A 23,250-nucleotide genomic window follows, 5' to 3' on the forward strand; every position below is an offset into this window, starting at 1 on the left:
CTCAAGAAGCTCCTCTAAAGTGAACATTTTGATTAATTTACATCTCTATACATTAACCCATCATGTAGTAGGATTCTTGTTGTTTATCAACAGGATTGTGATGGGAGAGTTCCCTGAGTGAATCCTCCTTCCTTTCTCTATTCTTTTAAGGGACTATTGTGTATGAGAAGCTGCTCTATGGATCACAGTGCCCTCCAGGTCAGGAGAGGAGTGAGGAAACCTAGACAGTCCTGGTTATGATGCTCTAGAGAGAACACGAAAAAGAGATGGATGAAAGAGAGCAGCATGCAAGGGTGGACTTGGAATAGCTTTATTCTCCTTTCTTTCTGCAGGGTGACAGACTCGTAAATCTATTTGCCATGCTCAGCAGCAGTGTCTCAGAAATGTTTAAAGCATCTATTTAACAGCAAGGGCCATAAGGGAAGGTAAAACGTTTTCATCTGAAGTTAAAAACTACTTGAAATAGTAGGGTTTTGGTGTTTTGTTTATTTTTTTACAGATTATCTGTTGTTTTAGAAGTAGGCACCAAGTTAGCATCACAGTTTTATCCATGTTTTCATCCATGGAGGATAAGCTATAGGCAATTCTAGCTTTTTCTGCATTTGTGCATAAAGCCTCATTATCTCCTCCAGATCTGAGAGGGAGATTTGTGTAGTGGACATAAACTAACATTACAGAGCCACTTTTTATAATCAGTATGTAGCTTGGCAGGAGCTCTGGAGATTTGCTCATATACCCCATGCTGACATGAAGTTGATTACCACAACTCTTGATAAGCCCAGGACCATGCCAGTAGATCTGTCATGCTTGGACTGAGAAACTGATGGTTCTGCTCAGCAGAAACCTGCCTGGAATGTGTCTGATGTGCCCTGCCTGGCTGCTGCTCTTCTGCAGGCCACTTTGTTCAGGGTATCTCAGCACCTGGAATCTCCCTTGCATTTTATAAGTTACTCTTTGTAGTAAAATGAATTGAAAGCCCCTTACAAATACATACAAATATACTAGTGTGCCCTGGACAGCTCGTGATGTTCTTAAACAGCTTCAAGGCATCACTAAGCAGAAGCAAAATGCAAATGAGAAATGAGATGCAGTGACTTGGAAGTATGTCCAATCTGAGTGCATATTTCTACATATTTGATAGAAATTTTCTTAACTGGAGAAATTAGCTGTCATCTGCTGTAAATCATCAGTCACTAATTACCCTAGTTGCTCACTCATATCTCAGTCTTCTGTCTCAGAAAGGCATGTGTGGCTATAAAAGAGGAGAGAGTGGGTAGAAAGTCCTCACTGTGGAGTCTGTGACGTTAGAGATCACAGAGGCTTTTTTCCATTTGCCTTCACAACCCTGAAAGCTGCATTTTTTATTTCTCTCTGATTAATTATTTTAGTTTAACATTTTGAATCTGATTGTATTCTACTGAAATGTGAAGGACTGGGAGCCCTAGAGAGGTAGCTGCTTGTGTGTGGAATGTAAACCTGACAGCACAGGCTTTTTGGTGGACTTCCCACCTGGCCTTAAAGTCTCAAATCCAACTGGGGCTGTATGAGAAGATAACAGTGCAAGTTCTCCTGGCCTGTGTGAATGAGTCAGGCAACAAAGTGACCGGCTAGAGGTTATGGTTGCACAGAATTAGGTTGAGAACTGTTATCCTCATGTCACACACGCCATTAGTTGTCAGTTTAGTGCTGTTAAAATATTTGCATCTGCTTTGGCTGGTTCCAATTGAGCAATGCCAGCCTCATGAGATACTGAGCATTCCATAGGGTATGGCAGTATGCTCCAAATCTAGTTGGTTAAAATGTAAGCAAGATGATGGAAAAGTAAATGTATCAAATTGATTCTGAAAACAAGAGCCCAATCATTCTATATTGTCTCTAGAAGAGCTTGTAAATTACTCCTTTGTTGATTTTGTCTAGCCAGAAAACCATAAGAATAGAGCTGTGAAGACCACAGCCACATCCGTACAAAGCCAGTAAAAAACTCCAAAATGTCTCTCAAAAAAAGAGATTTTGTAGGTCTGATTTTAATTTGTGGCTTCGTGCCAGTTTCCTGACTCATCATCACTCTGATATGCCAAGTTTTCCAATAAGGAAAATAAGGCAGTGGTGAGTCACTGGCTGAATACATATGCACTTGATTTGCTCTATCATTATCTATACTGCTCTTATTTATTTTAATTAGTTCATATACAAAGTCTCTGAGATATGTTTCATGGCATGAATTAGCTAGACTTGTTAGTCTTCTGTAAAGATTAGAAAGCAGGAGACAGCTGGAGCTTTTGGTGGCTCCCTTTTTCCTGCCATAGCATGCAGAAGGAGAGCATGAACGGGGAGAGCCTTTGCATTTTCTAAGATTTTAATAAGTGAAATGAGAATGTTCTTATTTTTGAAGCTCTGCTGTTTGGTCTGAAAATCTGTGAAGGCTGCTGATTAGATCTGACATGTCACAACAATAGCCTTTTCCCTTGGTACAGGCCGTTTGGTTCAGGTTTGGTTCAGTGTTGGAGCAGAGGTGTTGCAGTGTAAACCATTCCTGGCTTTTTTGTCAGTTAGAAACCTATAAGGAGGGTCTGATTTGAGCCCTGCAGTAGAGATGCTGGGTTTGGGAGAAAGATCTGGCAAGCTTTAAATGGTTTGTGTCCTTTTACAAACCTTAGCTACTACTTATGTTTCTGCTTGTTGCTGGAAGTTGTAACAGCTTCTGATTTTTACTATTCCACACGAAGGAATCTTTCACAATCTCAGTGACTAAGTTTATTTTCAGGTGTAGGTGCCAATCCATTTTAGCCTGTCCTTTTAGCCAAATGACATCATTTAACTCTAATGGAAGTATTTCCTTGCCTTGTTGGGAATTGCAAGGCTTAGCAAGGCAGGAGTCTCCAAGAGCTGAGATGGGTGAAATTGAGGATCTCTTTGTTGGGAGCTGTATGGTGGGGGTGGAAAGGAGGGTGAAGTGACACAGTGACCACAGCCTCAGATTTCACCCGTGTCATTTTGCAGTTTTGCTGGTGAGAGCTGTTGTTGCATTGCTTTGTGAATGGCAGTTCTTCCATGTTTTGGAATTTATTTAAGCTCTTGGGCTCATGTTGGCCAAGTATCCCATGCTCCCCATTAGACAAAGGCTTCCTTCCCTGCCATAGTCCTGGGAACAGGCTTACCCTGTAATTAAGGAGATGAAGGATGTGATGAGGGTGTGGCGTTGACAGTGAGGCACCCATTTGGCAGCCATAGTTGCATTCAAATTCCTGTTTGTTTTGGTTATATTTTTATTTTTTAAAGCTGAGCAGGACTAGCTGCCCTCTGCTGCCTTCCCTAGACGCCCTGACCCCTTGTGTTCATGACACCTGTGCTAATCGATTCTACACCTGATGATCTTTTTTTATCTCCTCCCACTCTTGCAGGCAATTTTGTGCTAAGACTTAGCATACCACATGAGCTGTGTTAGAGGAGCCACCGTTTATTCTTACCAATCCCTGCCAGAGAGAGAGGGAGTTGTTGTTTTTAATATATCTCCTTCTCCAAACACTTGGTTAATTGAATTTCTTATTTTTTTCCTAATGCTTAATTACTTGTTGCATGGCACACAAGTAAGCCAAGAGCCTTTGGGAATGGATAGATAGCTCAGACACTTCCCCACTGATATATAATGATATATAATAATGATAAAAATATTGAATGGAAAGAGGGGGTGTGAGAGGTGGTGCAAGTCACCAAGGAGGGTTTTTATTTAGAATTACAATGTCACCACAAAGCAGACAGAAGGTTTTATTTCATTTCCTAAACAGCAGTGTCCTTAGCAGGGTGTCCAGCACCCATCCTGATGAAAGCCCACTGACCATGCTGCTGAGGGCAAACAGCAAACCCCTGGGAGTGCCAGAGCCACAGCTGTGTGTCCTTATGGGCTTGGACTCCAGTTCAAACACTGAGACCCCACCACCTTTCTGCACCTGCAGGTAGTGGGAGGCTCTCAGTGTCTGTGAAGGCTTTGAACTCTCACACTTACCCACTCTGGGGTGTTTTTAGCAGGTTTTTAAACAGCTGTTTTGTGACCAGTGAATGACTGCAGTGCTGGGCACAGAGGCCCTGGCTTGTTCTGATCCCTGGCTTGAGCTGCAGTGCTGGATTTGCGTCTTCACAGCACTCCCCTTTATTACCCAAGGAAGCCCCTTTCCAGTCGTGCTGCTGGGGGTCTGGGCAGTTTCTTTTCAATGCTTTCTAGGTCACAAGTTTCTCATCTGCCAGTCTGAGCAGATCTTAGGAAACCTTTGTTTTGATTTGTCTAGCTGCTGTTTTTCTTGTGTTTCTTTGTAATCAAACCCAAAGACTATTCTTCACCCATGTGTATTGTCATGTTGTGCAGCAGTGGAATTTTTTTTTTGCAGAAAAGAGGTCTGTGTGTTTGTCCTAGGGAAGCTCCTGTCAATGTTTTCAAGCACAATGTCACCTCTCATTTAGCAGTACTCATAGAGCAGGCTGCTGCTTATTATGTGTAAGACAGGGAATGCTTTCATGGCAATCCAAAGTAGGTGGTACTGTACTCTAGTCCTAGAATTGCTAGTTCTGGTAGCAGTGGGAGTTTATCTTGAGGTACAAATATCAGCATGGTGGTTTTCTGCAGGTGAGTATTTAAATAGGGTCCAAGTTGTGAGGATGGTGTTTAATAGGTAGTGGGTGGCTGAGCCAAAGCCAGCTTGTTTGAAGCTTTGGGATCTGTGTGTGAACTGCAGTCACACCTTGGGGTTGCAGTGAAGATGTAATCACAGAGACCTCAGAATAAACTTCTCTCCACCTAATGGTTTCACAGGTCTGTGAACAGACAGGTGTGTACACCACTCCTGTGTCTCCTTGATGCAGTATTTGAAGCAGGTTGAATATGGCTGCAGGCATGAGGGGGAGCCTGGTGGTAGGAAGGTGGCTTGTGCCTTGGCTAGGAGGCCAGGGCTTGGCTATCCCTGCTTAGTTACCTCCATCTGAGGGAGCTGGTCCTGGAAGAACCAGGGAGCATAGCCTGGGAAGGAGAATGCCTTCATAAGCAGAAGAGGGAGGCAGCAGCAGGTAATGGAGGCAAAAGAGTTTTCAGTAAAGTCTGCTCTGGGTCTTTGGGAGCCAGGAGAGCGTGTGAAACTGGGTTCTCCTCCACCTTCTTTGAGGCTTCCCCAAAGAGAGGTGCAAGTCCAGTGGGGCAGGAGAGAGGGTGCTGGGGGCACACAGGATTGTGGTCAGTGCCCAGCCTGCATCCTGTGGAGAGTTATGGGCTGGATCCTTCCAAGAACCATAGTATTTCCCCATTAAAAGGTACTCTTTAAAAAAAATATGTTTTTAAAGTAAATAGTGATGTTGGCCAAAGTATTGCAGCACACAGGCAGTGTTTAAAGATTGTGTATTGTCATTTTGATGCAAGGCTGGGTGAGCTGAGAACCTGTGGCTTTGTTTTGGTAGCTTTGTGCTTGGTGCACAGGCTAGATCTGCACTTTGCACCTGCCTTGGAAGCAGTTTGAATCAAATTGTATTTTTTGTTGTTTTGGTGAGTGGAAAGTGGGGCTCTCCCAGGGGAGCTCTAATGTCTTTCTGCTTTGAAATTGTGATTTCACTGTGCCTTAGCTTATGAATGCTGTTTCTTATCAAGGTGACTCTTTATTGATACATAGAGCTAACAATGATTAGGTGAAGAGCCCACATTTCTTTTAAATACAGAGGACAACCAATGCACTCTGCACACTAGATCTCCTAGGGACTAGCTGTGTAGATGATGGTTACCACAAAAAACATCTGTACTAAGATGACCTTCTATCCAGAGTATCTTTTTACCCTGTATCAGATGACCTTCCAGTTTTGCAGCTTCTGTTTTGTTATAGCTCAGGTCAGGAGCACAAAGTGTATCTAGGCAAGCAGCTTGCCTCGTGCATGGTCAGCATCACTTACTGAAATGTGCCACTGTTTGAAGCCTGAGCCATGCACTTCCAGGAAAATTTGCCTTTCCTGAGGCAGTTCCCCTAAGTCAGGGGTAACTTAGGCCATTAAATGTGGTTCTGCATTCCGGAAGCCTCAGAATCAGGTCTTCTATATCCCATTTGTGAAGTGACCATTAAAGAACAGGAGGTAAGAGTGTGCTGGATCCTGCCCTAGTTCCTAGAAACCCTCTGACACTGGGGCTGGATGAGGTCAGCCACGTTCCTCTTCCCTATTTACTTGATATTCCCTCCCTATCTAACACTCCACGCCCAAAGACCTTTTGTCCCTCAAATTGCTCCTAAAGGTCCTTTTCATGCCCAATGCCCACAAAAATCCAGTAACTGCCTTGGTGTCTTTGTCAGGTACTTAGGCACTAGGAACATAGATAGGGCTGCAGTAACTAGTCATTCCTCTGACAGGGTTTCCCAGTAAGTCCTGTCTCTGTGCCCATCTTGATCAGCACTCCTTGCCTAGGTGCTGCCTGGGTTTCATTACATCGAGTTCCAAGCTCTACATCAGCATTAATAGTGTCTGGTTCAGCTGGTGAGGTACTCTGGAAGCTTGGCACCATGGCTCTGGTGTCTTTGTTCAGTCCTGAGAATGCCCAGTGTACTCAAGAAATGATAGCTGAGAGCACCAACATGCACCATGTAATCATAAGGACATCCCAAACGGCCACCAGTCCTGCTGAGGGGCTGTCTCAGGAAGATTGGTGCCTGTAGTCTGCTCATGGCTATTTTGAGGTCCTTCTGGGACATAGGGATGAACTTTAATCCAAGAAAGACCTTGTCAGCCCCATGTGGTGGCTTCCCTTTCTTCGATTGTATCAGGTGTTGAGACACCTGGGAGCACATTTCTACAAGCAAATGATCCTCGTCTGGAGCTTGGCTCCAGTGATATCTGCCTTCCCATTGTCTAGAAGCAGAAGGGAAAGTCAAAAGCTCTATAATTTTCCTGTATTCTCCCCTGGTCTATCATTGCTTAACTGTATCCCTAAATCTTATTGAAGTTTGGGGTGAGTCATTGCCAGGGTGAGGTTGAAATGGACCTGAGCAGGAGAGGAATGTCTTCCCATGTGAGCATGCTGAGCAGGAAAACTCCTATCACTTCATACATGTGTTGCATCATCTGCTTGCTGCTGTCTCTAATTTAATGCTCTAAATCCCATACCAAAACACTTTAGTTCAAAATAGACTTGGAGTAGAAAATCCATGCTAATTAGACATGCAGATCTCCCTTAATCATCTGAGACCTTCTTTCAAGCTTATAATTGTGGGTCTATATTGTCCTGGTCATTGACTATCCACAGAACCCACTTCCCTTTCCACCACCAGAATAGAGTTCTAGGCTTAATCCAAGGTGACTGAATTTCTGTGTCCTGAACGTGTTTCATTTGTGGCCACAGTCATTCAAGCCTGTAAAACACACTATGATCTCTTGTGGAAAAAAAGCACCATAGAACTGTAAAGCCATTATTAGTAGACAGATGATTTTTGTTGTGATGAACTGGAAGACCTCCTTAGCTTTACCATGTAGGCACCATTATAATCCCTTGCAGTTGCTGTTCTGGTTTCTGATGCAAATCCTAAAAGTACCTTCTTTCTGAGGCTATCACATCCCAAGCTCCTGCTCCATGTAACTTTTGGTGGTTAGTGTGACTTTCTGGCCTTCTGGCATGGCTGGGGAGTGTTGTTACACCTTGCAGGGTGATGGAGGAAGGGGAAGATTGTTGTAGGAGGTTGAAGTAATGTTACTGGGCAGCTACTGGTAGTCTAAAGCCAGTCTGAATGCTGCCTCAAGTAAATGGTGGTGTACAAGTAATACAGAATAGGATAAATGAGCTTCCTTGATTTTTCTTCCTTTTCTGTATCTTTTTATTTCCTTTAGTACCTTTAATTTATGTCTGTTTTCTTGGCATTGTCCCAGATGTCTTCTGGGAATAGTTATCTCAGTGTCTTTTATCTCTTTGTGCTTGTCATTTAGTGTGGTCCTGGCAGTTCCAAAAGCTAAGATATTAATGAGGAATGAGTTCAGATTGGTGCTTGGTTGATTCTCATGACCTGCAGTGATGAGCAGTATCACTTTGGACAAAGCCTTGGATCAAATTTTGAACTGGAGGTGAACATTTCTAGAAGTTCAGTATAGTTTGAGAATGATGTTTCTCGTTGTTTTTTTTTTTAAAAAAAAGCAAACTTGCATATCCTCAGTTTTGGGGAAGACAGTAGTCTGAAAAAGGAAGTCCCAGGTATTAAAGAGAGCAAATGTGTCTGCTCCAGCTTGTTTAGGCCACAGACAAACATTAAAGCTTGTGGATCTCTGACACAACTAGACCATCTACAGCTTGTCAAGTGTGTGTGCCCCAAAAGGAACTAAAAATCTCCCTTGTGGGGTTTCCCTGTTGGCTACAAATCCATTACAAGTATTTGTATCTTTGATACTCGAGTGCTAAATGCAGCTGAATATGTAAATACTAAAAAACCTTTAATTTTGCTCATGCCAATTAATACATTGAGGGTTCAGGGAAGAGAGAATGTTGGTTTTGCTTTCTGCTTGTACTTGCTTTAAGGCTAAGCATTTGGTCACTTACCCACCTTTACTAATTTAAAATATATTTTCTACATTTGTTTTGGAGATGAAAACCCCCCAGAAGTAGTGAAATATGAAAACTTCCATCATAGCTCCTATCAGTGTGTCATATCTCCTCCCAACAAGAGATTTGTCAAAACTTGTCTTGCATTCAGTCTGTCTTGTTGAACCATTTGAAGCACCTAAGACACAGTTTCCCTGTATTTCTGCAAAGTCACTGAAGGGATCTGGATTCTGCAGAAAACAAAAAACAACAACATCCCTGTTCTTCTTGAAGTAGAAAGGAAAAACAATTTCTCATGCATGAGGATTTAGTTCCTAAACTCTTCTCAAGATGTTATATCTACCTACCTTTGCTGTTATTGTAGTAGCCCAAAATTATGGAGTGTGCACGTGTAGAAAAGAAGCCAATGTGCAACCGTTAGAAGTTATGTGTCTGAACTACTGGAATTTGAAGTTTTGCTGGTGCTTCACAAAAGGTTTCTGTTGTCAGAGACTGAAGGCACTGAGTTTCTTCTCTGTTTTCCTTGCAGGTGTGTTACTAGACATCCAGCAGCACTTTGGAGTCAAAGACAGTGGAGCTGGCTTATTACAGACAGGTAAGAGGGTTTGCTTTCTCACTGGTTTTTGTAACCTTTCTCTTCTCAGAAGAGTGCTCTCAGATTTCTTCAGTTATGGCCCTTGGACCTGTAGACTGTGAGGTATATACCCTTACCAGGAAGATGAGTGAACATGAGGGTGTTTTGGTTTTGATTTGCTGGAGATCACGGTGTGTATATTGAATGCAAAATGGGCCAAAAGCAAACGCATCTAGTGACATTATTTATAACAATTAAATTCAAAAAGGAGACAACTACTTCCCCTAGATCAGAAAACTCATTATAAACCAACAGCAGGATCCTGTTGTTCTCACTTCTCTTAACTCTCTGTAGCTTGGTAATAAGTGTGATGTATGATGCCCTTTGTGTGGAGAAGCTGCTGAATGCACAGGACTTGGGAGCAGTGTGGCATGAAAATATAAAACTCATCAGGACAAGTACCTGAGGATGAAAACTGCAGGAAAGGCTACTAATCATTGCATTCATGGGAGCTTGTGGATTAAGAATACCCCTGTGATTTGGGTGCTGATAGTTCAGACACTTCTCTCCTTGGATGTTAGGAAGAAGGATTCTTGCAATCGTAATGTCCTTTTAATGTAGCAGCCATTTTAATGTTGGAGGCATTTGCAGAGCTGTACAACCCCAGGACAAACCCAGCTTTTCTGGCCTCTAGTCCTCAGGTTGTTTAAATGAGTGTCTTTGTCAACAGGCTGGATTTGATGACCTTGAGTAGCAGTCTCATGTAGTTATGACAGCACCTTTGATCTTTATGAAGAGTTGAAAAGAATAGCCAGAGAGCAAACACAGTACTTTAAGGACAGAAACAGTCTGGTTTGGAAACTTCCTACCAAATTATTAGTTGGACTTATAGATTTGTGGTGGTGTGGTTGTCTTGTCACTGTCACCTGTCTGAGGGAACCACACTGGTACAATTGTATTTCTGAAAAAAATGAGAATCCAAGTAGGATTAGAAATAGTATGCCAGAAAGACATTTTTTCCATGTTTTTTTTTTCTTATGCTATCACAGTGGATACCAACTGCCCCTCAGGACCTTGACAGTGAAACTGTAGCCAACGAATAAAGTGTATAAAATAATTCATTCTTTATGATCATACTTGGGGATGAGAACGTTCTGGAGCTCCATCACTTTGCCTTTGTTTTCAAACTGTGTGAACCACTGCAGCATCTCCTCTTAAATTTCTGCAACCCGTGGTACCACAAGGTCCTCAGCTGTGGTTACAGCTTCTTGGTAATGCTGTGATACAAACAATTAGTAACAGTTTGTATTAAGGCTGTAAAAATGCTGTTGTTGTGGGACAGCAGAGTTCAGCTAAGCTGATGTGTGCAGCACATGTCCAGATCAGAAGGCCTGAGCTTCACAAGTGTCACTGATTATAAGTAGCATCAATCAGTTATGCCCAGAGTGGCACTGGTTGTCCATCAGGCTCTGTCCTGCAGCAATTATTTGTATTTATTTATTGTACTCAGAAGAACAGGTCCTCAATGTATCATTAGACACTAAGTGCCTTCAAGAAAATGTTCTGTTGGAAGAAGACACTTTCAAAGCATATATTTAATCTTCATTCCCCTCAGCAGATGAAATCCTTCTGCAGATGATTTACTGACAGCAAGTAAGAGCTTAGCTCCAATGGGACATTTCATTTGTTAATTGCAAGAGATGTTATTTATTTATCTAGCAAACACACAGGGCCTCTGAAACAGCATCACTGAGATATTGCAGGATTGCTGCTGACTGGGTCAAGAGTTTTGGAATTGAAAACTGTTGCTTTAAGAAAAGCAACATTTTCTCTTGGGTGTTTGTTTTTTTTTTTTCTGATCTGAAAACATAGGGCTTGACATTGCCCCTGCAATATAGATAATGTATTAATCACAGTGCATGAGAGGAAAAGGGTGCTCACAAAATGCCATTTCACCTAAGTAAGGGCAGGGACACACAGCTGAAAACTTATTGACTGTGTAACTGCAGCTTAACAAGTTTCTGTGTTGGCAGCTGGCCCAGGTACCCTTAGTCCTGGTGAAATAAAAGATGCTGCCCTAAACCACCATTAACACTATTTTTAATCCTGGTCTGACCTCTCTAAATGTGTTAATTGGGGAAAATGGATGCAGAAGGTGAAAGTGTTTGACCAAGGCTGCAGAAGAAGCCTATAGTAGAGCTGGAACCAGGAGTGATGTCTCCCAGACCTCTGCCTTGACCTTGAGCAGTTCCTTTGCAAGCAAAGGTATCAGAAATATCATCTTATTCCCAAGGGATAGTGCTGCTAACTAATTGAGTGATACAAGACAAAAGACTGCTCATCCTGAATATGTCCTCTGAATAAAGAGTGGATTAGTCCTCAGGTTGTTAATCCTGCATCTAAATGAGTCCTAAATTAATTTGCAATGTTAATGAAGGGGAGTGAAATGTAGTTTTCCCTGGCAGTTCATATCACTCATCAACCAGGCTTTAAAAATAATAAATAAAATACTTTTAACTGGGAAAAAAGGCTGCACACAGTATTTTAGAAAGAGATGCTACTGACAACTCAAACAGCAAGGGGCAAAGAAATGGCAACATATGACCCTGCATTCATACCATAACCTGTTCTTCCCAAGCACAGCCCATCTCATAGGTCTCTCACTCAAACATCCATACACTCTCAGCTTCTGTTACTCTCTGGAAAGCCAAGGTGACTGGTTTCTTAGGAATTGCAATGACAGAATTTGAATGTTTGTCTTATATTAATCCCAAGATACCAGCTGCTCTTTGCCTAAGAGATGGGATGAACACTAGTTAGAGGGGCACTGTAACTCCCTGTACAGAAAAATCACAGGGAGCAGAATGTGATAGACTCTGTAGCAACGATCCTGAGACAGCAAAGGGCACCCTGACAGATGGATCACAATTGCTGCTTGCTCAGCAGCATTGCAGTGTAACAGGCATAGTACGGTGTTGATTCCTGAGCCTCAGTTATATCTTCATGATGCTATAACCCTGTTTTCATCTTCCTTTTTGAAGTACTGCAGAGGCAGTTAGATAAATATTAGTTCATTTCCCTGTCCCACAGGTCTGCATCCAAGCTTTCTTGTGCTTTTCATTTCGTACTGGTTGGTTTTCCCAGCTGGAGAAAGGATAATCCTGGCTGCTCTCATAAGATGATAGAGGATCTCCTTGCCTACTTGAGCTGTAGAGCTGCAGTCAGTCAGTACATTTAGAAGCCAAACCATAAAAAAAGTCTTTCTCATGTGGGGAGTTAGGTAGGAGCAGCAATTTGGACTCACCAAAACTCCAGGCCTCTAAAAACACAAAGACTAAGAATGGATAATTGGATGTGTAGAACTGCTTCAAAATAGTGTTATCCTTCCATGCATACTTAGACCACAGGAGAAGTGCCCCACTGCTGTACTCTGGTTTTTCACTAGATAATCTTCACCTTCTTTTGTTTAATTTCTGTGCTTTGTTGCTCTGTCTGCTTCCCTTGCCCTTGGATTTATTTAGCTTTTGTGTCTCCTGCCAGTGCCAGCTCAACACACCAGAGCTCTCATCATAATAGTGCCTGGCTCTCAGTACAGTTTGTCTTCTGTAGGTCTCAGGATGTTTTATACAGGGAGACTTAATGTGACTTGCCTTCTTCTAGAGATAGAGAAACCAAGAAAGCCCAAAGTCACACAGTGGCGCTGAAGCAGAGGCAGAATGAGAAGTGTAGTCCAGTTCACAGAAAATCACAGAATCTTAGGGGTTGGAAGTGACCTTGAAAGATAATCTGAACATGCAGCATTCAACCAGATTAATGCTTAGACCCAGAGATTTGGTCCTAATGGGCACCTCAGTCTTCCAGCCTAGGCAGCCCATGCTTAGGGGAAGGACAAGGAATTCCTGGAGAGAGTCCAGAGGAGGCCACAAAGGTGATCCAAGGGCTGGAGCAGCTCTGCTATAAGGACAGGCTGGGAGAGTTGGGGTGTTCAGCCTGGACAAGAGAAGGCTCCAGGGAGACCTTAGAGCACCTTCCAGTGCCTGAAGGGGCTCCAGGAAAGCTGGGGAGAGTTGGGACAAGGGCAGGCAGTGAGAGGACAAGGGAGAAATGGTTTTAAGCTGGAAGAGGGGAGATTTAGCTTGGACATGAGGAGGAAATTCTTTAGTGTGAGGCTGGTGAGAGCCTGGCCCAGGTTGCCCAGAGAAGCTGTGGCTGCCCCATCCCTGGCAGTGTTGAAGGGCAGGTTGGATGGGGCTTGGAGCAACCTGGGCTGGTGGGAGGTATCCCTGCCCATGCAGGGGGGGTTGCAACTACATGATCTTGAAGGTCCTTCCAACCCAAACCATTCCATGATTCTATGACGGCATATAGAATGGTGGGCACTTCTGCAAGTGGAAGCTGTGAGGCATCAAATGGAGAGTACGGCAAGGATTGCATTGACGGGGAGAGTGTGTGTCTTCAGAAGGAGCATAGGCTTGTCATTAGAGGAAACCCTGGTATCCAAAAGTTGATACCATAAGGTTGTAAGCAATGAACTGTAAGGAAAGGAGAGATCTGGAAGGACTCATTAAAGGTGAATAATCAGAGATAACTGGAACTCTGAAGGAGCTTGTTTATTCTCACGTAGAGAGAGATGGGCACTCTCCCAAATGCCTTTCAGCCCCTGGATTTCCAGGAAGCCTTGCAGTGCCAGGTACTTTTTAAAGTCTTGTTGTGGCCTCATTTTTCCACTAAGGGTCAATTCCAACTAAAACCTCTGTTCATAGGAAAAGTGAAACCTTTATCAACCTGAGTTCTCATACCTCTTGAGCTGTCCTAGTGTAACCTTGCAATAGATTGCAACCTTGCAAATATGTTAGCATCTCTGGTGTGCTGTGATTGTATCAGCCAAGCTACAAGCATGTGAAGCAAGTAGGGGACTTGAAACAGTGGAGTGCAATAATGGAATAAATCAGGCTTGCTAAATTGAAGGGGTTTTTTTCAACTCCCTTCAACTCCCATCTCCTTGTCATGGGTTAATGATGGCAGCCTGTACTGCTCTAACATTTTTTATTTATTCCACCCAGACACCACTGCATCTGGATAAGATGCTAACCTTGAATATGTCTATTACAGGAGCTGCATGTTTCTTTTCTACCATCTGCTTCTACCTGAATAGATCCTGTCTTGTGCCTCATCCCTGCTATGCATGACTGAGTCAAGTCTTCATCTTTCACTTCCTGCTGCACCTGCTTAACTGTTCTTCTTGCTGGAACAGAGAAGCTCATTCTCTGAACACTTTCTTGCTTTCTATTTAAAATTCATGGGCTTTCATTTTGAGTGAATTACTTCTTACACCAGAGCACCTCCCCAGGCCCTGGTATCTCAAGTGTTCAATCCAAGAAGGGAGAAAAACTGCTTTGTAGCTGCTCTTCTTGATTTATGTCTGCAAATGGTTTGGATCACCATGTCCTACCTAAAGCAGGTCATACCACTGTCATCTTCCCTCCCTCCAATTATGCTGAGCATTCTTAAATTCAGGTTATTTCACTGGCAATCTGGATCCCTGAATGCCAGGACAAGGTGGAGCTCTCTTTTTGCCAGAAGGATGTCCTCTAAATCACATCAGCAATGTGGAAAAGCTTTTTTTCCATTTCTTCCTCCATACTTGATTATGTATAATTTTTTTTCTGAACTTCTCCAGCCTTCTATAACATTATGCTGATATAGCTTGTATAGGACAACTCCAGCTTAAGCAATAAAGATAAAAAAGGAGGGCTCTGCATTCAATGTGCCTCAGTTAATGCTGTGACAAGGGCAGGCCTTTTACTTATCAAGGTAGTATGAGGTGAGAGAATCCAGGGCCTGATTATGGCCCATGTAAGTCCTCTACAGGTTCCAAAAGTCCTTTTTTTCCTGTGTGCTAGAATTGTGTCTGATGTGCTAAGAAGTTCTGGCAATTTGAGGGTCTGATTCATGAAGGCAGTTAAGCCTGTTTGGAAATCCCTCTGCAACGAAGAATGAAAGTCTTCTCGAATCACTGAGCAGGTTAGAGGAAAATGTGATTGTGCCCTAGTCCAGTCCCCCAAACAGCAAGGACCAAATGATAAAAATGCTGTTTACAGTGTGCACTCTTACTGAACAGCCCTAGATTGCAACATAAATAATCTCTGGGGGAGGAGGAAGGAGCAGGGAAGGAATGGGAAGATATCCTGCTGATAGGAGGTAAATGCTTGAGCCAGCGTTGCACCTTGTCTCTTCGTTGTACGTGCCACTGGTGCAGGCTGCTAGAACAGGGAAACTCTCCAGACAGGCTTGTCTCCCCTAATAGCTTGATTTTATGATACTGCATGGTCACTAACACAACCTAACAATTCATTTTTCCATCCTGTCTTTCTGCCTTGCAGAAGGAACCTTTGTGCTAACTATTGGCCTGTCAGACAGGGCAGGTGCTTGGGCTGTTGCAAGAGCAGCTTGCACTTGTGCTGCCTGTGGCATCTGTTCTCTGAGTAGATACTGGCCTCCTCTCCCTTAGGCTGTAGTTCAAGCACCTTTTGCCAAGATTTTGTTCATTTTTGTAATTTATTACAATCACGAGGGGAGAGATTTCCCACAGATTTTAGAGAAGTATTTAACATTCCACCCAAAGCCCTAATAATTTTTAACATAGCCTGTCCATGTCCCCATATACATGTTCCTCAAACCTCAGAATTTCATTCTGGCTCTTTCTCATGGAAGGTGGCTTTTTGTTGGTATTGTGTAATGATTTTAAACAACAGCTTCCTCTGAATACCAGCTATGCAATCTCACATAGGAGACACCTGCACTGAGCTGTGGTTCATGCTCAAATAGTTCAGAAGGGCTAGTGATGCCACCTTTACTTTTTCATTAACACCATATTTGGAATTTTGAGAGAGGGAGATGAACATTTGACTGATGTTGACAGTTACTTTAATGTCATTCTTAGACATCTAATGGCTACCAGATGCTGGAAGGGAGGTGTATATTCAGTACCTCAAGAATAGCTTATTTTTTTTTCCTCCCTTTCTGCAGTGACACTAAAAGCTTTTGGTAGTAAATGGAAACCCAGCATAGCTCTAATTCTTGCTTTCCCCTGAGCCTGTAAGTTTAATTTTCAATTACGGTGACCAGAGGAGTCTTTGTGTATGATCTAAATCAGGAGGAACCCTGTATTCCTTCTCCTGTACCCTGATCTGGATCTGTGCATACAGTTGCTACTGATACCTATTGGGCCCAATTTAAAGGGGAGCACTAGCCCAGAGAGGAAGGGTTTTTTTGCCTTGACTTTAAGGGAAGTTGGATCAAAGTCTCCTATGAACTGGGAGTGAAAAAACAGAGCTAACTTTTATAGTACATTTTGTATATTTAATGTGCTTCACCCCAGGGGAGCCATAAGTGTTCTCTCAGAAGGTTTATTTTAAGATTGCTTTGGTTTTGTCTTGCCTGCCACACCTGAAGAACTCTCATTTTCTTGTAGCACAGACCTATAGTTCTGCAGGACAGCATAAAGTGTTGTGAATATAGTAGCTGTATTCATGCAGGGATCTGAGATCAGGTGATAAAGGCTTGATCTGTACCCTCTAGGAGATTTCCAGGTGAATATGGTATAGTTGGAAATGTCATAGGAGGAGGTGGCTGATTTCACAAAATCATAGAATTTCTTGGGTTGGAAGGGACCTCTGAAGGTCTTCTAGTCCAACCAACAATAAGCAGGGACATCTCCAACTAGACCAGATTGCTCAGAGCCCCATCAAGCTTGACCTTGAATGTCTCCAGAGATGGGCCCCCACCACCTCTCTGGGTAGCCTGTTCCAGTGCTTCAGCACCCTCATAGTAAAGAACTTCTTCCTAATGTCCGACCTAATCTACCCTTTTCTAACTTAAAACCATTACCCCTTGTCCTATCAGTGCATGCCCTGTGAACAGCTCTTCCCCAGCCTTCTTACAGAGAGAGATCATGTGGATAAACCAAATAGTCTTTGACAGAGTGTGAGGGAGCTCTGGAGCACTGGAGGCAGCACCTTGCAGTGTAACCAGAGCATTGCTGTTAGCTGTGCTAATTCCAAAGGCAGCCAGTCAACTCTGAAAGTACTTGGGTGCTCTTGTAGTAGTGAGAATGCTGGTCTGTGATCATTTTGCTTCTCTGACACCCTGTCTTGAGTTCCAGGTGGCTTTTTATCCAAACTAGTGCTTCTCAAACCTCTTGGGCTGTGTACCAGCCCAGTCTACATCCTTACAATGAAACTTTCAGTGATTTATCATCAGACCACTCTAAAAGTAATACTGCTGTGTGGCAGCTGCAGAGAACTTGCTGTTACCTTGTGAAACACAGTTTTGGGGCCCATAGCCTTTAACTGTTATAAGCTGCTGAAAAACGTGGCATTTTCCAGACTGAAACAACTCCATTTCAGTAGGGGCTGCAGTGATTCCCATCTGTAGACCCACACACACTTGAGGAGTGACTCATTTGTAGGCACATATACCTGGCTTTGCAAATGAATTCCAGGGCATCAGTTATGTAAAAAGGGAACATTCCTCATGGTACTGGGTAGTGTTACCAGCCTGCAGAACTAGATTCCAATTAACACAAGTAATTCTGAATTGCATGAATGCTGTATTGTTACACCAATTCAAAGTAAATCTCCCAATCTGTTCCCCTTTACCCCCAGTGTGTGCACATATTCCAGGATTTTTCCTCTATGCTGATGTAAGGTTATAATGCAAAGCCTGATTTTCTGCTTAGATTATGCAGGGAACCTTTTTTTGGAGGGAAAATATTACTGACCATGACTTATCCCCATTCAATCTTAGTTCTCACAAAAAATGTAAATGTCTGTCAACGTTTTTGGCTGAAAATTCTCTGAAGTTGTTTTCAAGTTTGAGTCAAATAACTAAGGATGGCTTGAGTTTTTAACTATCAGATCTCAGATTTAAAACAAACACTTATTTAAGGGGATGAGGAGGAGGGGTTTGCACACCTTCTTGTATCCTTTGCTGCTGCAAATGCTTTGGTTTTTAGTGGAAAGGATATTTCCAGGGAAATTCAATTCTGACCTCTTTTATTCCCCCACTCAGTTACACATTAATGTTCCTAATTAAACATTTAGACTGTTTTAACCATTTCTCTTTTCCAACCCTTTCATCCATGAATGTTTACAGAAGCAAGATTTATTTTTACATATCCACCCACTGCATCATTCTCCTTGCTGTTTGTAGATGAATTGGAGACGTGGCAACACTGATTTATTCTGTTGTGGGATAACAGTGTTGAAGTGAGAACACTACCAGTAATACCTGCAAAGACTTGTCTTAAATAAATAGGGAGCTATAGTAACTTCAACTTGCTCATTTGCAGCTACACAAATTTTAAATGGATGGTTACAATAAATTACTATTGGAGTAGACTTGGAAGTGAATTAGGGAGGCAGCACAGGTAAAGCAGTTTGAGCTTTGATTTCTTTTTACAATCCAACTGATGGCACTGACCAAGGTTCTCTCTTTTCTGGGTCATTTCCCAGTTCCCTTTCTTCTCTAGATCATCAGTTTGTAGAGGCAAAAAGATGTCCTACCCTGCAAGCCTGGGATGAAGTGCTTGTTAAAGCTGACCTTGTGAAGAGTTTTGGCTAAGTTTTCAGGATAGCATTTGTCTGTCTAGTGTTTTTTGGGCAGTTTGTTTTGTTTTCCTTCAAGGATGGTTTGAAATATGCTCTGAAATCTTTGCTTTTAGTTCTGCCTTAATCACAGTTACTGGTTTTATCCTTGGCTCTACCCATCCTGGGGTTTGAGTGGCCTGGTCACCACAGCAATTGATGGTGTTAGCTGTCAGCTCCCTGCTTGTATATTCAGCAGCCTGTGGTTTTGTCCAACCTACCTAGGAATATAAATAACAATAAAAGAGCCTGAGTGCCCTTGGCCACACCTTTTGAGCACTAGAAATCATTGACAAAGCCTGACAAAGAAAGCTACTATTTCATGAGAGCCTTTGTGACTAGAATGAGTCATGTAGGAAAGATGGGATGAGTTAAAGAATAACTTTGCCACACAAGTAAGGCTTTTTTTTTTCTCACTCTGGAATATGCAGGCTATTTTAGAGATCCATGTGTCTTTGAACCAAGTTGCATTCAATTTTAAGCATATGGTCTGTTTTTAAAAGCAGCTTTCCATTTTACAGGTGTAGTTTAGGATATATATAAATGCTTAACTTACTAATTGTGCCTGCAAATCAAAGTACTTGTGGCATAAATTGCACTGGCAAAATGCTTCCAGGGTAAATTGCAAGCTCAAAATTAGTGACTGAGTTAAGGATCCTTTCAAAACCTGACACTAAAAATAACTATTAGTTCAGAAAAGCTAATGTGAAGACAGTTGTTGTGGTGGGAACCATTCAAGAGTTTGACTAGATTAAATCCACCTCCTTTATCAATCATCCTGAAGGTAAAATGACAGCACAGGAAGATTAAAATGTCTCATAATTGTTACTGGTTTGGTCCCATCCTGTTCCCCCTCGACCCTTTTGTTTGGAAATTAACATCTTTCACTGTCAAGGTGCTCCCCATAGCAGGGGCTCACAGGAGCACTGCTGGCTTGTATAAATCCAAGGTACTGCTACATTCCTATAGCTCATGATGCTGAAACTGTCATCAGCTCCATGGCTGCTTTTGCTTAGTTCTGTGGGCCTAGAAAGAAGATCTGTCTTTTTTGCATTTCTTATAAAATGTGCTACATCATATTTGAGGGCAGGGTTGTCAGATAAAGAAAAAATACTACAATGTCTCTGGGAAAAAAAAACAACAAGGAGAGAGAGAACAGATTTTCCTGAAAAGCAAGTTGTCTGATGTTGGCCTTGTTCTCACAGAGCATGTTTTATGTCAGCAAAGGTAATAATACAGGATATTATACAATGGATGTAGAGTTTTCACTAAAAGCTCCCCAGTGAGATATTCCTACCAGCTGCTAATGTTATACTTCCCAGTGACTTGGACAATACAATGTATGACACATTGAGCTGTGAAAATGTTTGCATTGTGTATAAAAGGCAAGTTAGTTTTTCTTGTTTGTACTTATTGAACCTGTTCTTTATGTATTCACAGTCCAGAAACCTGGCTCTTTTGTCTAATCCCCAAAGAACTGCTGAAAGAGCCATGACAAGATTTCCCCCAAGGTTTTGGGGGTATAGGATGAAGCTCAGCTGGCATCCTGGGACATTTCTGATGGTGCAGCCTGAAGGGAAGGGAATGGAACAGGCACTGAACAGAAACTGACTGTAAATGGGCCACTGGTCAGTCTCACACTCTCACCTACTACGTATTTAGGCCTGATTGAAATGGGCTTTTTTAATTTGTCAACAATCTCTGGGTTCACCAAATACTCTCTCCTTTTTTCCATTAGTGTAATTGATGAAGCCATTGCCTTGGCAAACCTGGTGCATTGCAGCATTCATTTCAGAAGGTGGTTTCCCAGTAGCACTTCTCCTAGGTGGAAGATAGTATGCAGAAGAGATCTAAAGCAAGGCATTATTTGAAGCAGTGTCTGGGCATGAACCAGGGCTACTGAAACTATTGTTGACCCTGGGATCTTCCACAGTGGTTGTGTTGTTTTATCCCCAGATACAAGGTTAGTTGCAGAGCTCAGTCCTGGAGCTGCAGTTCAACTGGGATTAAAGTGTTTTTGCAAGTCAGGGATGACACTTTGGAAATTCATCTGCATGATAATCTTAGAAATAACAACTGTAAGACAGAGACCTATTCATTCTCCAGTATTAATGACCCTTCTCCTTTTACAAACCATGACAAATTAAACATTGGGATATATTAGGATTTCAACAATCTCCTTAAATGAATTTATCCCTTTCTGAAGGCCACCCAGCCACTCTGAAACACTCACTCTTTGTCTAGATTGCCATTTAGAGCAGCAAGAAGCAAGAGAATTTCTAAACACTGCTAGGAAAATTGAATCAGCAAATGATTTCTGTCAAATAGCACTGGCCACTTACAATCATGAGACAAGGTTCCTTACATCCTCCATGGTCCCTCCTCATGGCAGGATGAAGTCTGCTTCCCACTGGAGGTGTTTATTTGGGGGCTGCTCTTTGTTCAACCCTCTTGTCCCACTAGTCAACGTGTAATTGCAAATTGCAGCTGGTAGAAATGTTTTGTTGTATTTACTTTGTGGTACAAAAGCCTATTGAAATGTTGCTGGAACTGGAAGATGTGGATGGGTGAGCCTGCGGCTCTGAACTCCAGCACAGCTGCTGAAGGGCTGATGGGCATCAGATAGGTCTGGATATATATGAAGAACTTATGGCCCCTGTCCTGAGCTCAGATCACTGCTTCTTAAATCAGAGGATCATGGAATGTGTGGGGTTGGAAGGGACCTTTAAAGGTCATCTAGTCCACTCCTGCAGTGCACAGGGACTTTATTAACTAGGTCAGGTTGCTCACAGCCAACCTCAAGCCTGACCTGGAATATCTCCAGGGATGGGGCCTCCATCACCTCTCTGAGTAACTAGTTCCAGTGCTTCACCACCCTCACTGTAAATAACTTCTTCCTAATATCCAATCTAAATCTGCCCTGCTCTAGTTCAAGACCATTGCCCCTCATCCTATTGCTACACACCCATATAAAAAGTCCCTCCCCAGCTTTCCTGGAGCCCCTTCAGGCACTGGAAGGTGCTCTAAGATCTCCCTGGAACCTTCTCTTCTCCAGGCTGAACACTCCCAGCTCTTTCAGCCTGTCTTTGTAGCAGAACTGCTCCAGCCCTCAAGATTGTTTCTGTGACCCTTCTCTGGACTCTCTCCAACAGCTCCATGTTCCTGTTGTGTTGAGGGCTCCAGAACTGGACACAGTTCTCCAGGTGGGGTGTCAGGAGAACCGAGTGAAGGGGGAGAATCACCTCTCTTGAACTTCTGGCCATGCTTCTTCTGATGCAGCCCAGGATGTGATTGGCCCTCTGGGCTGCCAGTGTGCACTGTTTGCTCATGTCCAGCTTTTTGTCCACTAGTACGACAAGGTTCCCTCTAAAGCATGCTGGACACTCAGAGCTCAGGGAGTAAAGGTTATTCTGGATGTCTAAGACCATGTTCTTAACCCCTCTGGCTCGTTGGAGGATCTTATTAGGAGGCTGGGGTCCAGGGGTTGTCTGGGAAGTCTGTCTCTTGTCATTTAGATGCCAGTTCCTAAGAGAAGCATAGGTGGACTCACCTGATATATTTAACATAAGCAGCATGGTAACTGCTGAGAGGATAGAGCCTTGGTTTCTGCCAAAGAGTTCCTGCTGTCTGGCCAGAGGAAAATAAGACAACCCAGTCCAGACTCCTCCCTGACCCGCTCCGTTAACCAGCCTTGGTCAGTGGTTCAGCATTTTATTTCCTGGCCCTTGCAGCTACTGGTGAATTGTTTTAGCCTAAACACAGTGTCTGTGACTGGGCAAGCTTAATGACTGGAGTAATAAAACAAATAAGAATTAGTGCAGGGCACAGGGTAAGTGAGATCACAAATGGTTCCTTCCTTGCCTTTTAGAGAATCTGTGACTCATAATGAAACCAGACAGCAAGTGCATTTACACACATGATGCTCTTGGCCAACGTGTCTTGTCTAATTTGGCCAGTCCTGACCCCTTCTCCTCCTCACATTTTGCCTTCACATGCCTGCCTTTCACTTCCTTCTTGCCACAGCCCTTTTGAAGAGAATCTGTACTGTTATTGTTCTTTTGCTCGTTCTTAAAAATAAGTGGGGGAAAGGGAATGTGAAAGCACATAAAATAATTAATTCCTAGAAAAGGGAGGGTGTGTAGTTTGCTTTTGTTTTCCTCATCATGCAGAAACAATCAGTACAGGTCAGTTTGCTGGAAAGCACTCCAAAAACTCAGCAAACAGTTAGCTTGTGGAAATGAATACCACAAGGAGTGTTGTCAGGGCCAGAGTTTAAGAGACCAGATCATTATGTGGATAACACATGATAATCCTTGGGAGGGCTTAAACCAGCCTGTGAGTAATCCAGCTGCCTGTGCAGGAATTTTTATGTTCTTCCCTTGGAAAGTTCTGATTGCTGTCACTGTCACAGACAGGATGCAAGACTACATGGTTTTCTGATCTGTTGCCATTGTTCTTGTGTTGCTATTAAGTTTTCTCTTGAGGTT

The 23,250-nt window shown here is 42.8% G+C and overlaps 1 protein-coding gene across 1 annotated transcript in view; it reads left to right on the forward strand.

Annotated features, from left to right (window-relative positions):
• Positions 1 to 6,521: 6,521 nt before the first annotated feature.
• The window catches only part of SPNS2 (spinster homolog 2 (Drosophila)), an 87,676-nt gene continuing 70,947 nt past the window's right edge, over positions 6,522 to 23,250 (forward strand). The window contains exons 1-2 of the mRNA XM_010006065.1: positions 6,522 to 6,602; positions 9,032 to 9,137. Coding sequence (XP_010004367.1) covers positions 6,522 to 6,602; positions 9,032 to 9,137 — 187 coding nt within the window. The remainder of the gene's footprint in view (positions 6,603 to 9,031; positions 9,138 to 23,250) is intronic.

Source organism: Chaetura pelagica, unplaced genomic scaffold, assembly GCF_000747805.2.
Source record: "Chaetura pelagica isolate M959 unplaced genomic scaffold, ChaPel_1.0 scaffold49, whole genome shotgun sequence".
In the NCBI taxonomy this organism is placed as follows: Eukaryota; Metazoa; Chordata; class Aves; order Apodiformes; family Apodidae; genus Chaetura; species Chaetura pelagica.